The 14,843-nt window shown below is 40.9% G+C and overlaps 1 protein-coding gene across 1 annotated transcript; it reads right to left on the minus strand.

The window, feature by feature from the left end:
• Positions 1-6,613: 6,613 nt before the first annotated feature.
• On the minus strand, positions 6,614-14,627 carry LOC108414565 (CXADR-like membrane protein). The gene is made up of 7 exons (XM_017687448.2): positions 14,270-14,627; positions 11,777-12,082; positions 11,458-11,478; positions 10,257-10,352; positions 10,039-10,079; positions 9,019-9,078; positions 6,614-6,661 (listed from the first exon to the last, which is right to left on the minus strand). Exons 1-7 carry the CDS (start codon positions 14,421-14,423, stop codon positions 6,614-6,616), a joined length of 726 nt encoding a protein of 241 aa, XP_017542937.2. The 5' UTR covers positions 14,424-14,627.
• Positions 14,628-14,843: the final 216 nt, after the last annotated feature.

Raw genomic sequence — 14,843 nt, forward strand, 5'->3', positions numbered from 1 at the left:
TGATGGTCAGAACAGACTGATCTCTTAGTCCAGCCCTGCCCACAGACACACAGGAAGGAGTTTTAAGCTGAAGTTCTAAGCAGGATATATGTGAACGATGATGCCACGTAAAATGATTTGCCTTTTTTCATTAGACTTTTGTTTGATGATGGACATCAAACAGAACATGTTATAAAGTGCTATATTGTGTTGAGAGACAACAATAAACTCATATAACTGACATATCAAAGCACTGATGCTCCTCCTCCCTCTGCCCTCTCTTTCTGGAAGAATGTAATGCAGATGAACTGAGTGGTGATCAGTCAGATGGTTGATGTGCGTCTCAGTAACCGATTGAGTCGCCTACAGTCACACTGAGACTCAACACCTGACTACACACTGAGCAGGAGACACAATGGTAGTTAAAAACATCATTATTATATTAGATCATCGTACATTTTCAGCTTAATAACAACATTGGGTGGCTTTGGGGCTCAGAAACATTCCATCTTTTCCATTCCCCAAAGTGTGAACTCTACTCCCCCTAATAAACAGACACATCTCAACTCCGTCTCCAAATGTATTAAAGCATCTCAAGTTCAGAAATCCTCAACAACTCGATTGAACCTCTTACGCTGCCTGTAATTATGAACTCATTATAGTGAGGCCTCTTGAAGAACCACATGGTGAAAATATAGCTGTGCACTGACCAACTTCAAGCTGGTTTTAATTCAGTTTTAACATTAATTCAGCATTTTGTATTAATTTTAACTCAGGATTTAGGATTTTATGTGTTGTCTAAGGTGTCGAAGGCTTTAATCTCACCTTGTTAAGTTGTACATAGTTTGGAATATTTATCTGGTCACTATATAACATTATACACAGGTTTGGTTCCCGACTTCTCGCTGCACTCCACTCCAGATAAACTAGTCCTGGATGGTCACGATAAATGTTTTGGTGCTTACTGTGTTTAGTCTCGATCTACAGAACTGGATCAACATTGTTTCCAGTGTTGAGTTTCTATTGAAGCGTCTCGGTGACTTGAGCGTGTTTTGAGTCTATAAGAGAGGCCAGAACTGGAGCCTGTATAAATATAAAGCAGCACTGAACGGAACATTTAAAGAACCAGCTTTGATCAGTTTCAGACAAGAACAGTCAATCCTTAGAAAAGGAGGTCAGACAGAGAGGAGAGAGAACCAATAAAGACATGATGATAACAGCATATCTAGAACCTGAACTCTTCTACGGTTCACTACAGTGAAGCAGAGATACACATGAAGAACTCACACAGTCGTGTGGACTCACCTGAAGATTCCTGCAGCACAGAGTAGAGCAGAAACACACAGAGCCACATCTTTACTGAGAGAACAGAGCTGTTCATCTCTCTCTCTCTCTCTCTCTTTCTCTCTCTCTCTCTCTCTGTCTCTCTCTCTGTCTCTCTCTCTCTCTCTGTCTATCTCTCTCTCTGTCTCTCTCTCTCTGTCTCTCTCTCTCTCTCTCACTCTGTCTCTCTCTCTGTCTCTCTCTCTCTGTCTCTCTCTCTCTCTCTCTCTGTCTCTCTCTCTCTCTCTCACTCTGTCTCTCTCTCTGTCTCTCTCTCTCTGTCTCTCTCTCTCTCTCTGTCTCTCTCTCTCTCTGTCTCTCTCTCTCTCTCTCTCTCTCTCTGTCTCTCTCTCTGTCTCTCTCTGTCTCTCTCTCTCTCTGTCTATCTCTCTCTGTCTCTCTCTCTCTGTCTCTCTCTCTCTCTCTCACTCTGTCTCTCTCTCTCTCTCTCACTCTGTCTCTCTCTCTGTCTCTCTCTCTCTCTCTCTCTCTCTGTCTCTCTCTCTCTCTGTCTCTCTCTCTCTCTCTCTCTCTCTCTCTGTCTCTCTCTCTCTCTCTGTCTCTCTCTCTCTCTCTCTCTCTCTCTCTCTGGTTCAACAGTGTTTTTATTTTTATTCTTCAGCTCTCTGACCACATCCTGAGAAAACTTCTTCTTCTTTTTCTTCTGAGAGGCTCCAAAAAGATTTTACTCATCAAAACGTTTCTGTGAATCATCCACACTGACCAATGTACAGAAACAGCATCTGATTATTTCAATATTTAGAGAAAACTCTATAAACGTTTCTGTAAAATGAACTGGTCAATAATGGTTCAAGGTTAAACGTGTGTAAATAAATCATACTGCAGTTTAACTCCTGCTGTTACTGTGACAGATTATACCTGTTAATATAACAGTCATGTTATCATTACCTGTAATAACACATATGATAATGTTTGATGTGTTCTGTAGCATCAGAGCCGTCAAAGTGATACCTGTCTATTATAATATGATATCTATCCCACTACATATTCATTACCAGTTAAGACACGTGTAATAAATGTTTAATAATGATAATGTAATTGTAACGGAGTTTTACTGCGCTGGTCATGAATGTGATGCGGATGCTTCATGTACGTGTAGTAATTCTAAACTGTGAATAATTAAATTACATTATGAATAAAGCTCATTTCAGCAGTGCAGGTTTGATGGTATCCGTCCTCCAACTGTGAGCATCTCATAACAGAAGCTCGTAATAACCACTAGCTAAATAGTGGATTGATGAGCTGGAGTTGTTATTCACTTCAGTGTAATCTGCATATTCTGTTCACTTTTCTGAGCTGCTGTGAAAGAGAACATCTGTGGGCGGAGCTTGGTTAGTCCCATTTTGGTGCTGCTCTTCATGCAGACTTTGTGTCAAAGCTGTTTATGTCAGTGTTTCTCAGAAAAACCAAATGACTGAAGCCGCATTGCTAAAGTACCTGTATTACATCATCAGGATTCAGCCTAAGTCTGTCAGTGCATTCTCACTACAGCTGAATCTGACCGTGATACAAAGTAATGTTGTTGGAACGAACTGACAGCCTATTGAGCTGCGTCCATGTGAGAAAGTTTGGGTGTCCATGTTTGATTGATTTTCTAAGTGAAAACAAATTAACACGTCGACTACAGACAACACACTTTAATAAATGCAGATAGACTAAGGATTAAGTAAACTAAGTCATTTTTGTTTTCCAGAGGCTCAACCAATCATAAATCTCCATCCAGACACTGACCCATTAAGTTCATAGTTGCATATTAATGATCATATAAAACATTTTACATGAAAGACAATGAAAATAAACTTGCAGGTGGCAAGTTCGTTGTAGACACAGATACTACTGACAAGGGCATTGGTGCCATTCTCTCACAAGCACAGATAGTAATGAGAGGGTTTTGCTTATTACAGCCAGTAATTGAGCAAGCAAGATCATGATTACTGTGTAACAAAGGGAGGGAAAGTAAATTCTAGCTGTTGTGCTGTGGCTGCACCAGTTGTATCTATAAGGAAGGACTGTTATGGGAGGAACCACTGCTATATAGGTGCATTTGGCAGTTGCTGGTGCTGCACAGTGCATGGGGCAGGTAGTGTGGGGCACATAGTGGTGGGCCACTCTGAAGTGGCAGACATTCTACTAACTGGGGTGCCACCTGGACACGGAGCTCTATGGGCACTGCTGTGCCTGGCGTATGGCTATGAAAGCTCTGCAACAAGTGTCACATGTTAAGTTGCAACACCTCTGCTGCGGCACCCTGATAGAGAGAGTAGCCATGGATGTCCAGGGCCTTTCCTACCACCAAGGCCCGGAGCTGCTATGTGCTCGAGCCCATGGATTATTTCATTAAATGGCCTGAGGCAGACCAGAATGCAGCCACAATGGCGGACCAGCTGGTAGAGGAGTTTTTCTACCAGTTTGGCATGGCAGAGGAGCTCCACAGTGACAAGGTTCACAATTTCGAATCAGCTGTCATGGCTGAGGTTTGCTGAGAGACCTGGGTGAGAGATACACGGACCTTAGTGCTCCCACAGTAATACTCTCTAGGAGTGCTTCAACTCAAAGCTCATTACTCAGCTGATCATCATCACTGACCAGCACCAGCACAATATATGAAGACCAGCATTTGCACCTTGACCTTCTCGCTTGCACTGGTTCCACTGTGCAGAAGTCGATTGAGTTCACTTCCCATGTTCGGCCATGAGCTCAGGACAATCACAGAGGTGGTCTTTCAGAACCTGTCAGGGTTGGAGGGAGCAGCAGTACTGGAGCAGATTATGCTGAAGAGCTCCACCACTGTCTTTGCCTATCAGGGTAAAGCCTGCACCCACTAGAAATGAGAATATGGTTCGTGCCTTCAAGGGCAATCACTGCTGCCAGGAGTGTGGATGTGGCCATACAACCCATTCCACAGGAAAGGGTGCTGCCCAAAGCTGCAGTCACCATGGGAGGACCCCGGTGTGGTAAAAGAATGCCTGGGCAAGGTAGTGTATTGGGTCAGTGGACTGCTGTAGTTCAAAGGGACAGACTTGCCCTGTACTGGCCCTATGAAGAGGAAGCCATGCTGGATGAGATGGGACAGTTACCTCAGGAGCCGCACCCCAAGGAGGAGTTGGAAGTGTCCAGGGCTGAGGGTCACAGGGACAGCAGACATTATGAGACCCCTGCCATGAAGAGACCACAGTGAGGGGGACAATTTCAGTACAATTCAAGGACTTAGTTTGTGCAATTTGGGTTGCATGGATGACATTTGAAGGGGAGGCAATATGGAATTGTTCATGCCTGTGTTGTGTTTTAGTTCAGTTCTCCTTTCTGTAGCTTTTATTTGGCTGTTTTGCTTTGGGAACATTCTGGGGACACTCTTTTTTTTAGGAGTAGTGTGTGTGTGTGATAGAAGACTTCGGAGACAGTTGAGGAAACCTGGCACAAGAGAGCTAGCCTAACTTGAGTTCAGGGATTGTCTCTCCTTCTGTTTCTGTGCAGTGAGTTTGGTACAAAAGCTAATTTAAACATAAATAATGGCCTCTCCTGAATCTTATTCTGAGTGTTGTCACAATGATAATAATAACAGTAATGATAAGTTACATTTGTATAGGGCCTCAAAGTCGGTCTACATAAAAAACTGAAGTTTAATGTAAAGTTTTAAAACACGTAAGTTTGAAAAAAGTTTGAAAACAGGTAAGCTTTGAGTTGTGTTGTAAAAGCTAAAACAGAAGTGAGATTGTGGGGATTCTAAGGATGTGAGGTCATGGATGTCCTGTTATGCTGAATGTCCCAGCACCAACCAAGGTCAATCTGAACTGTGGGACTTTAAGTCAATCAGTATCCAAACATCTTAGTGTGAGGGCAGGGTTGTAAGGATGGAGAGGTTCAGCAATGCATAAAGGGGCAAGTCCATGTATGGCTTTGAAGGTTAAGAGGAGTAGTTTGGGTTTTATATGCAAAGAGACAGGTAACCACTTCATTTAGTAGAAACTACGTGTGAGAGCATACAAAGCATTTGGTGTGAGTGAGGACCCTCATTGCTGAGTTTTGACCATATTGTAATTTAGTGAGCAGTTTAGCTCAGAGACCAGAAAGAAGTGCATTACAGTAATCTGCACAAGAAAATTAAGAACCAGAATTTCTGCAGTGCTGCGACTGAGCATGGAACAGTGTCTGAATTTGTTACAGCGGCAATGGCAAATGATCTTAGTAAGTAAGCTGATATAATAGTCAAACAACATAGAGGAATCAAAGATGACACCAAAAGTATCAATAGTTTTTGAGGGTTTTACATGTACTCCATCAATGTGAAAGTGCCAAGGATAGAACCTTGGGGCACACCTTGAGCAACATGAGCAGTGCAGGATTTATGTTTATTAGTGATAAACAGTTACCAGCGAGGCAAAAATTAAACCAGGAAAGAGCTTTAGATGAGATGCCAATAGGAGAGAGATGGGCATTGGTTATGTCATGAGAGAGTGTATGAAAAGCATAGCAGAGATGTAGGAGAAGAAGATTACTAATTGCTCCAGAATCAGAGGTATATGGAAGGTCATTAACAATCCTACGGAAATCTGTCTCTGTACTATGGCATGAAATTAAACCAGACTGGAACCATTCAGACAGATTATTTGATGCCAGATGATTGTAGCTAAGATTTGTTTCGAATAACATTTTTCAGTAGTTTAGCAGTGAAAGGAAGATTAGAGATTGGTCAGTAATTATTTAAAGTTGAATTATTTATAGTACAATCTAAACTAGGTTTCTTCAGGAATGGCACAAATGCAGCGGTTTTATAGCTCTAATAGGACAATTCTGGACATAAGAGAAATATTAATCAAGTAAGAAATGGGAGTATAGATATCTGACAATTTCTGAGTAAGGAAGCAGGTACAGGTTTTAACTGGGAGGCTGTGAAGTTACAAGTTTGAGACACGTGATGAAGTGGCCAGAGTGAAATCAGTAAAAGGATGGACACTGTGTTCAGAAAGAAACTCCTGTAGTTCAGTGTCATATAGATTTACCAGTTTATCGAAAAAAGGTATAGACAATTTAAGTTTTATTATGAAAAAAGTGGAGAAATGCCTCGTGTAACTCAGCAGAGTCAGAAACATTAGATGCAGGGAGGGATAATGAGTTTGTATACTGTGGTAAAAGTGACCGAGGCCTGTAGCTAGCATTGCTGATTATGGAAGAAATGTGGTGTGAACAGTCAGCATACATGGCAGACCTGTGTGCTAACATTTGTTCACATGCAGTGAAGACTAAGGTCAGTTTTTCTAATAAAGCTACCCAAGATGGTGACCTACTGCTTTCATGGAGCAAAGGACTGAACCAAGGACAGGAATGAAAGGGCATGAACCTAGTCTTCAAGGGGGCATGAGCATCAAGAGATTTAGAGATTTTAATTGCAATTTGAGAGGATCTATTGGAGGCCATAAATTAATAGACTTAGAGGAAAAGAAGCTTGCATGGAGATAGGAGGTGACTGAGGATCAACTGACCTAAGGCTATGATAGGATATTGTGATTTTCATCTTAGACCTAAACCTAAACTGAATTCAATAAGCAAATGATCAGAGATACCATTTAGACCAGAGTAACAAACCAAATCAACTGTGTTGTGATGAGAGTGACTAGGAAGATCTACATGCTGAGTTAAATAAAAGTGTTCCAGTACAGTTCTAAGACATCCAGCAACAGCACCGTTTGAATTGACACGTATTTTGAAGTCACCAAATAACAGAGACACAGCAAAAATAAGAAAAAAAGAGTGAACAATTCATTAAGTTCAGTTGGTAAGTCAGGGCACGAATTTGGGATATGGTAGACTAAAACCAAAACCAAAGGGGTTGGGCTATTCACTTTGTCATATATTCAAAACCATAACCAAAATTCAGAGAGGACCCCGGTCACCCGGCCGAGGAAATCGAACCGTGGCCCTCCTCGCTGTGAGGCGACAGCGCTACCCACTACGACACTGTGCCGCCCCTGTTGAACCACATAAAGGCAATAGTAAAAGATGTTGGACAGTAATAGTTCAGGTTGTGTCTAGAAGAGCGGGTGACATACAATTGTGACACGTGGCAATAATTGTAAATCACGGGCTAGACGTAAATTCACAAAGCTGTGATGGTATAAACCTATATTTCTTTATTTAATCATTACTTTAAGTGTTTATGTCATGGATGCTTCACTGAAACAGCAACATGAAAAGAATGTTTTCCTAAATTGAAATTACTATTCAGAAAATTTTAAAGGGAACATTAGTTACAGTTTCTGTTTCCTTTATTAAATTAAAAAGATTTACAATATCTGCCCTGTGATGGACTGGCGACCTGTCCAGGGTGTGTCCTGCCTTCCGCCCGATGACTGCTGGGATAGGCTCCAGCACCCCCCGCGATCCTGACGGAGAAGCGGCTTAGAAAATGGATGGATGGATGGATTTACAATATGACAAACTAAGAAGATCCAATTCAAGTTCATACAAGCTCAACTATTTAAAATACATTCAGAGATATACAAAAGCACATTATTTATCACAAACACAGAACTGAATGCTGAAAAATTACACTCACACAATTACACAACACTTCTGCATCCAACTGACATTCATTTCAAATACATATATTCATTAAACATGCGTACATAACATTCAGAGAACCAATATTACAGTAAATAAGAGCACATCATGACTTATGCAAAGACTGAACTTAAGCTCTAGCGAGAAACACATTAATTATGAAATAGTTATTTTGTAAATAAGTTCACCAAATATTCTTGAAAGCAATAATCTATAACTTGACTGAATGCATAGATAAAGTTTACAGAACTGAAGTTGAGTTAAACAGGTTTCTTCAGATTTCCTAACATGGATTAGAATGAAAAGGCAGTGTCTAATATTTTCATCATGATCATCGCAAAATATAACTGCAATTTATTGCTGCAGTATTTTGAAGGGTTTAGACACATGAATCTGGGTTTAGCTCTGTAAGTATTGGGATTTCAGCTCTGGTTGGGGTTTAGGCTCTGGTAGACTGATGTAGACTGGCTCATCTGATTGGTTGGTGTTGGTAGACAATCTGATTGGTTGGTGTTGGGGCTTAGGCTCATGTAGACTCATGTAGGCTGGCTCATCTGATTGGTTGGTGTTGAGGTTTAGGCTCTGGTAGACTGAATCTGATTGGTTGATGTTTGGGTTTAGGCTCTGATAAACTTAATCTGATTGGATGGTGTTTGGGTTTAGGCTCTGGTAAACTGAGTCTGATTGGTTGGTGTTTGGGTTTAGGCTCTGATAAACTTAATCTGATTGGATGGTGTTGAGGTTTAGGCTCTGGTAGACTGAATCTGATTGGATGGTGTTTGGGTTTAGGCTCTGGTAAACTGAATCTGATTGGTTGGTGTTTGGGTTTAGGCTCTGATAAACTTAATCTGATTGGATGGTGTTGGGGTTTAGGCTCTGGTAAACTGAATCTGATTGGTTGGTGTTTGGGTTTAGGCTCTGATAAACTTAATCTGATTGGATGGTGTTGGGGTTTAGGCTCTGGTAAACTGAATCTGATTGGTTGGTGTTTGGGTTTAGGCTCTGGTAAACTGAATCTGATTGGCTGGTGTTTGGGTTTAGGCTCTGGTAAACTGAATCTGATTGGTTGGTGTTTGGGTTTAGGCCCTGGTAGACTGAATCTGATTGGTTGGTGTTTGGGTCCAGGCTCTGGTAGACTGCAGCCATCCTGATCTTGTTCCGGGCTCCAGAAGGATCATTTTCATAATCATCATCAGCCTGCAACCACAGTAAAACACACAGGAGAAAAAAACAAACCTTAGTCTTCACATTATGTTCATTTATTCATACAGAATAATTGCCTATGTCATCATTAAGCCAAAGGTTTCCATCTCTGGCCCTGAAGATCTACTGACATGGAGATTGTAGGATAAATACACTTGACTCTAATAATCAGATGCTACTAAAGTCCTTGGTTGTCTGGATCATGTGTGTTAGATTATGGTTGTATCTAAACTTTTCAGAGGAGGACTTTACCAGAAACAGAGTTGGGAACCTCTATATCACACCTACAATAAACCAAATGCTGTATACACATTATAATTAATTTGACAATATCTATTTATAGTTTCCTACTGTGTCCTATGAAGATTACAGTGTACACAGTCTTGTGTCCTTCATAGCAATATTTTATTGCTTTAATAAGTAGGTGAGCTCATAAATAAACATTTTCTCTGGATATTTTACATTGCTTCTGTGATTTGCATAATATAAAAGATGACATGTAGGTCATTATCAGTAAGAGCATCTTCTGAATTGTCATACATTCCTCTGGATTTGACTCTAGAGAACTCCAATTCCTAGAATTCCTCTGGAAATCACATGACTGCTGCTCCACCATTCATAGCCGATCAACATTCTCCTTTACACCATCTATCACACCTCCACTATACCGTAGAGTAGTTAATATATAAGCCTGAGCTTTTCGGTTAGAAGTTTCGTTTGTCTTTTTGGATTGTTTTGGATTTGATCTGTGCCTGTTTTCTGACAATGAGCCACAGCTGTCAATCAAATGGTGTTGTGTTCGGTTGGAATGAAACAAATATCTACAGACTCTGTAGCCTCATGAAACAGTGCTGAATTCCACTGACTTGCACTTTTACATTTAAAAACACTTCATAATTGGTTATAATGAGACGCAGGTTTCAGAGTCTGTTTTTATTTGTTTTTTTCACTCACTATGTTCTGTGTTCCTCTCTCAGTGGTGGTAGAGGCAGACCCTGCAGAACAATTGAAGATGTTAATTAAAGAGTTGGTTTCCACAAGACTGGTGGATTTCATCTTCAACAGAGGAAATCTTTCATAACTGATATCTAATTTATACTCATATTAAAGTATCAAAGCATTACGTTGCTACCAAAGCTGCTTTTATGTGATTATGGTTGTGCATGTAATACCTTGTGTCCTATTGTGGAGCAGTTTGTAGATCAGTGCTGTCACTATAAACAGCAGAGCCACACAGACACTCCAAGGGATGAGCGAACCTGAGGAATCTGTCATCAAGAAAAAGAGATGAAACAATCATTCATTACAGTTTAAAGAAAATTGTAAAATTTTATAAAATACACTTCCACTCCTGAACTGCATGGCTCTTGAGAATAGTGATCTTTCACTTTTTCAGTACATTTATTCATTAGATTTCCTTCAGCTCTCCTCCCTTATTTATTGAAGAAGTATCATAAAACATGCATTCAATATACTAACAATATCCTAGTTAATAATATTTAGTAGTGACTGCACATTTATTTTTGCTCGAACATAGTTTTCACACATTCTTCATAATTTTTTTCCCCCATAGGAATGAATGAGGTACAAAAACATGCATTTTTTCTCATCCTTTGTTTCTCCCATAGATTTGCATTCACATTTGCCAAACACAAGCCCAGTTATGTCTTTGCCCAACAGCCATCAAAATGCATGTCCTCACTCAGGACAGGTCCTCAAACTCTACTGCACAGACATATTGACCTGTCCTCCTCTATGTGTCATTTTTTTATCCCTCATTCCTCCCATATAGTCCCATTCATTTTCACCCCTACAAAGTCCTAATCTTTCTTTTTCCAACAGCCACCAAACTGCATATACTCACAGCCATACTGACCCACACTCCTCTATGTGTTGTTTTCTTATCCTTGAATTTCCTCCAATGTATGTCCATTCATTATTTTTTCCACAAACGAGCCGTATTCTTTCCTTAAATGACAGCCTCTAAACTGCCTACTGACCTGCACTCCTCTAATTGTGGATTTTCCATTTCTCGTTCTTTCTATGGAGTCTCATTCATTTTTACCCGCACCCTAGCCCTGTTATTTCCTTTATCTGACAGCAACAAAATGCCTTCTTATGTTCTTTCATAAGTAACAGAGCACAATGCGTTATTTGTTATTATGATAATTACTATAACCTGTATAATTACAATATACATGATAAATGGTGATAATATTTATTCATGATTTGTTGGTGCACTGTCACTAGTTTTGTAAAAAATTGTGAAGTGTTACAAAAAAGAAGTCTCACACAGTGGTCAACAAGCACTCACACACATATTTTAAAGTACATACAAAGTCTTGCTGTACAGTAACATCTGACCAGACTAACCTGAGATTTCTCTCTTCTCTGCTGTGGATTTCACATAGAAAAACAGAAAAAGAGGTGCGTAATGGTACAATAACACAAATTAATTTGAAATAACAGTGTATGTCACTAGATTCAAAACATTTTTTTAGATTTTTCATTGCAGTTTAAGCTGTAGACAAGCTCTCAGTATCACCAGAAAACAGCAGATATTACAAATGTTATAAATATACAAACCCACTGTAACACTGAGCTGCTGTGTTAGCAATGGTCAACATCAAGTACAAACATGTGCTCTTCTGTTCTGAGAGTCTTTACCGTGGACAGTAAGATAATGAAGTACCTGTAATGGTGAGTCTGATGTTGATGGACTCTTTGTTGTTGATTGAACATCTGTATGTTCCCTGGTCTTGTTCAGTCAGGTTGGAGATCAGTAGAGAGAGATTTGCTGGAAGGTTCTTATTAAACATCTGGACTCTGCCTGTGTATCGTGGCGTCTCATTGGATACCTCAGTCCCACATGAGCCTACATGCTCCCATTTCACACTTACAGGTTTTGTGCGTTGGTCAGTGCAGGAGCAGGGCAGGAGAACAGACTGTCCTGGAGATCTGAAAACCAGTTTCCCCTGAGTCTCTGACAGTGTGCAGCCTGTAGGAACATAAAGCAGCACAGTGTTTCTGTTCTGTTCATTACTGTTGCATTTTCTGGCAAAACCTTACAAAATGGACTGCGGGACCCATTCCTCTCGATCAAGGCATCAATAATGGACTCCTGGTCATTTGGGAAATAACCAATAATTTCCACTAGCAGTATACTGAAATGGCTCTACTTTGTTGACCCCAACCTATTGCGTGGACTTGCCCACTGAACTACAACTGGTCTTTCACATCCTACCTTGCCGTCTTCAACAAAAAGTCTGTTGAAGGCAGCAAAATGTTTTCGTGACATCAAAGTGACCGGGCCCCACTGAGCCATGCATGGCTTTTAAAATGCCCTCCTGCAGTCCCCTAGGCATGACTATGTGCCATTTCCTCTCAACAGTTACTGGCTCAATCCAAGTCTGTAACAGCACTTTAGCATAAGGAGACAGGGCCACTACCTCCTCCCAGTGGGACTGTTGTTGTGAACTCACCCACTGCATCACTGGCTGCAGGTCTGGTTCTTACTTTTGCTGATCAGCCCACTCATTTCTTTCCACATCTTGCAGCACAGCACAGCTTTGTGTGGTTGCCCTTCATGCCATCTCAAGCTGTCCTGTACTGCCTGATAGCCAAGAGTGGACAACAGCTCTTCTTGAGCGACACAGTACCCTCGCCCATCTTAACTCATTATTCTACTAAAGTAGGCTAAATCTCTGTCTCTGTCACACCACTGCTGCGAAAGAATGACACCCACACCCTACCAACTGGCATCTGTGTTTAGGATAAAGGGCAAGTTGGGCTCCAAGTTTGCCAGGATAGTTGTGCTCATAAGGGCTTGTTTCAGGGCCTCAAAAGCTGATTGACAGTCTTCTAATTAGTTGAAATCTTTTGCTTTCAGGATCAACTTGTACAAGGGACAGCGATGCAAGAAAGCCACTGCACAAACTTCCTGTAATAAAAGATCAGCCTTAAAAATCTTTTCACCTGCTTCTGTGTGACAAAGCATGGTCACTAAAATAAGGTCTCTACTTTGTCCTCAGCACTATCCATTCCCTCCTTATGGTGCCCCAGGAAGATCAGTTCCTTGCACAGAAATTTACATGTCTCAGGGTCCAATTTCAGTCCTGCTGCCCATATTCTTTCTAGTGCCTTGTGCAGAGGGCTCACAGCAGATTTGAATGAGCTCCAGTGTGTCAGTTTGTCATCCAAGAAGACCAAACATTCTTGTTGTAGGAACCCATCTAGCACCCTTTTCATCCAGTGCTCAAACATTGCTGTAGCATTGCAGAGCCTGAAAGCATGAACCTTGAAATGCCATGGCCCCCTGCTTGCTACCTGACCTGTGCTTTTTGGCTATGGGTGCATTCATCCAGTTGCATGTCCCACACTGGCAGCCTTGTGTCACTGGCTGAGTGGCAGCAGATATAACCAGCCTAGAGATCATTTCTGTCATCTGCTCCACCCACAACAGTAATAGAGACACGCATAAGTCCTACACAGTGCTAACTGTGGGACTAGCAGGGTCTGCACTGTAAAGCCTCTGGCAAATAATCTGAATTTCTGATTTTCTGAACTTGTTACAGCATATGAACAAATTCTCTGACCAATTTTGACTCTGTAAATTTTGCTAGAACTGAGCATTTCTCACAAAATCACACATCTTTTACATGTTTACATCTTTACTGCTTAATTATGCTGAAATTGAGAAAAATCTGTGAAATTCCACTTGTGAGTGAAAAGGGCACACAGTGTTTCACCACCTCATCCAGGAGCTGAAATACTGAGTGCTTGTTAATTCAGCTCAGACATCTGTTACGCAGTGTGAGCTGCATTTAGAGATGTTTGCTCCACATCTGATGAAGCAGAGAACAAACTAATCTATAACAACACCAACCTGTCAAACTAGTACAAAATGCAGCAGCTCAGATCCAAACAAGAACAAAACAGAAGCTAAGCTCAGCCCCGTTTAACTGCACTCACTGCCTGCATCTTTTAGCATTCATTCAACATTCTGTTACTAGATTTTAAAGCGATGAATGGCTTTAAATACTTGCAAAGAATGTCACAGACTGAATAAATGTCTGCACTGATGTCCAAATAACGTCTTTACAGCTTCAGAGTTTGGAAAACCTGAATGTGTTTCAGTAATACCAGAGTTTGATCAGCTGAAGATACACCAGAAATATAAGTTTACCTTTAATGCTGAGTCTGATGTTGATGGACTGTTTGTTGTTGATTGAACATCTGTATGTTCCCTGGTCTTGTTCAGTCAGGTTGGATATCAGCAGAGAGAGATTTGCTGGAAGGTTCTTATTAAACATCTGGACTCTGCCTGTGTAGTTTGCCATCTTATTGGATACCTCAGTCCCTCCTGAGTCTACATGCTCCCATTTCACACTTACAGGTATGGTGCGTTGGTCAGAGCAGGAGCAGGGCAGGAGAACAGACTCTCCTGGATATTTGTGAATGTCTTTCTCCTGAGTCTCTGACAGTTTGCAGTCTGCAGGAACATAAAGCAGCACAGTGTTTCTGTTCTGTTTATTATGATTGCATTATCTGTTTAACGGTGATTGACTAATGCCACTTCTCTCATGTGAAGTCTGGAGTCTAAACTGTAGTGTCATTTGTTGTTGTGGTTGGAAAATTATATATTGTTGCTGCAGAATTCTTTACATACACATATCTGTAATATGGTGATTACAAAGCTGGCCAGTTAGATTTCATTGTATGATCTAATTTTCCAGCTTATGCTGCCTTAAGGTCATTAC

The sequence above is a fragment of the Pygocentrus nattereri genome, chromosome 9, assembly GCF_015220715.1.
Source record: "Pygocentrus nattereri isolate fPygNat1 chromosome 9, fPygNat1.pri, whole genome shotgun sequence".
NCBI lineage: Eukaryota > Metazoa > Chordata > Actinopteri > Characiformes > Serrasalmidae > Pygocentrus > Pygocentrus nattereri.

What these genes read in the sequence shown, in the direction of transcription:
- LOC108414565 (XM_017687448.2), bottom strand. Translation starts at nt 14,423, where the DNA reads ATGGCAAACTACACAGGCAGAGTCCAGATGTTTAATAAGAACCTTCCA. An exon ending in AGAGAAGAGAGAAATCTCAG is followed by an intron (nt 10,353 to 11,457) that starts GTTAGTCTGGTC and finishes TCTTGATGACAG; the next exon opens with ATTCCTCAGGTTCGCTCATC. An exon ending in ACAAGATCAGGATGGCTGCA is followed by an intron (nt 6,662 to 9,018) that starts GTCTACCAGAGC and finishes CTTGAAGACTAG; the next exon opens with GTTCATGCCCTTTCATTCCT.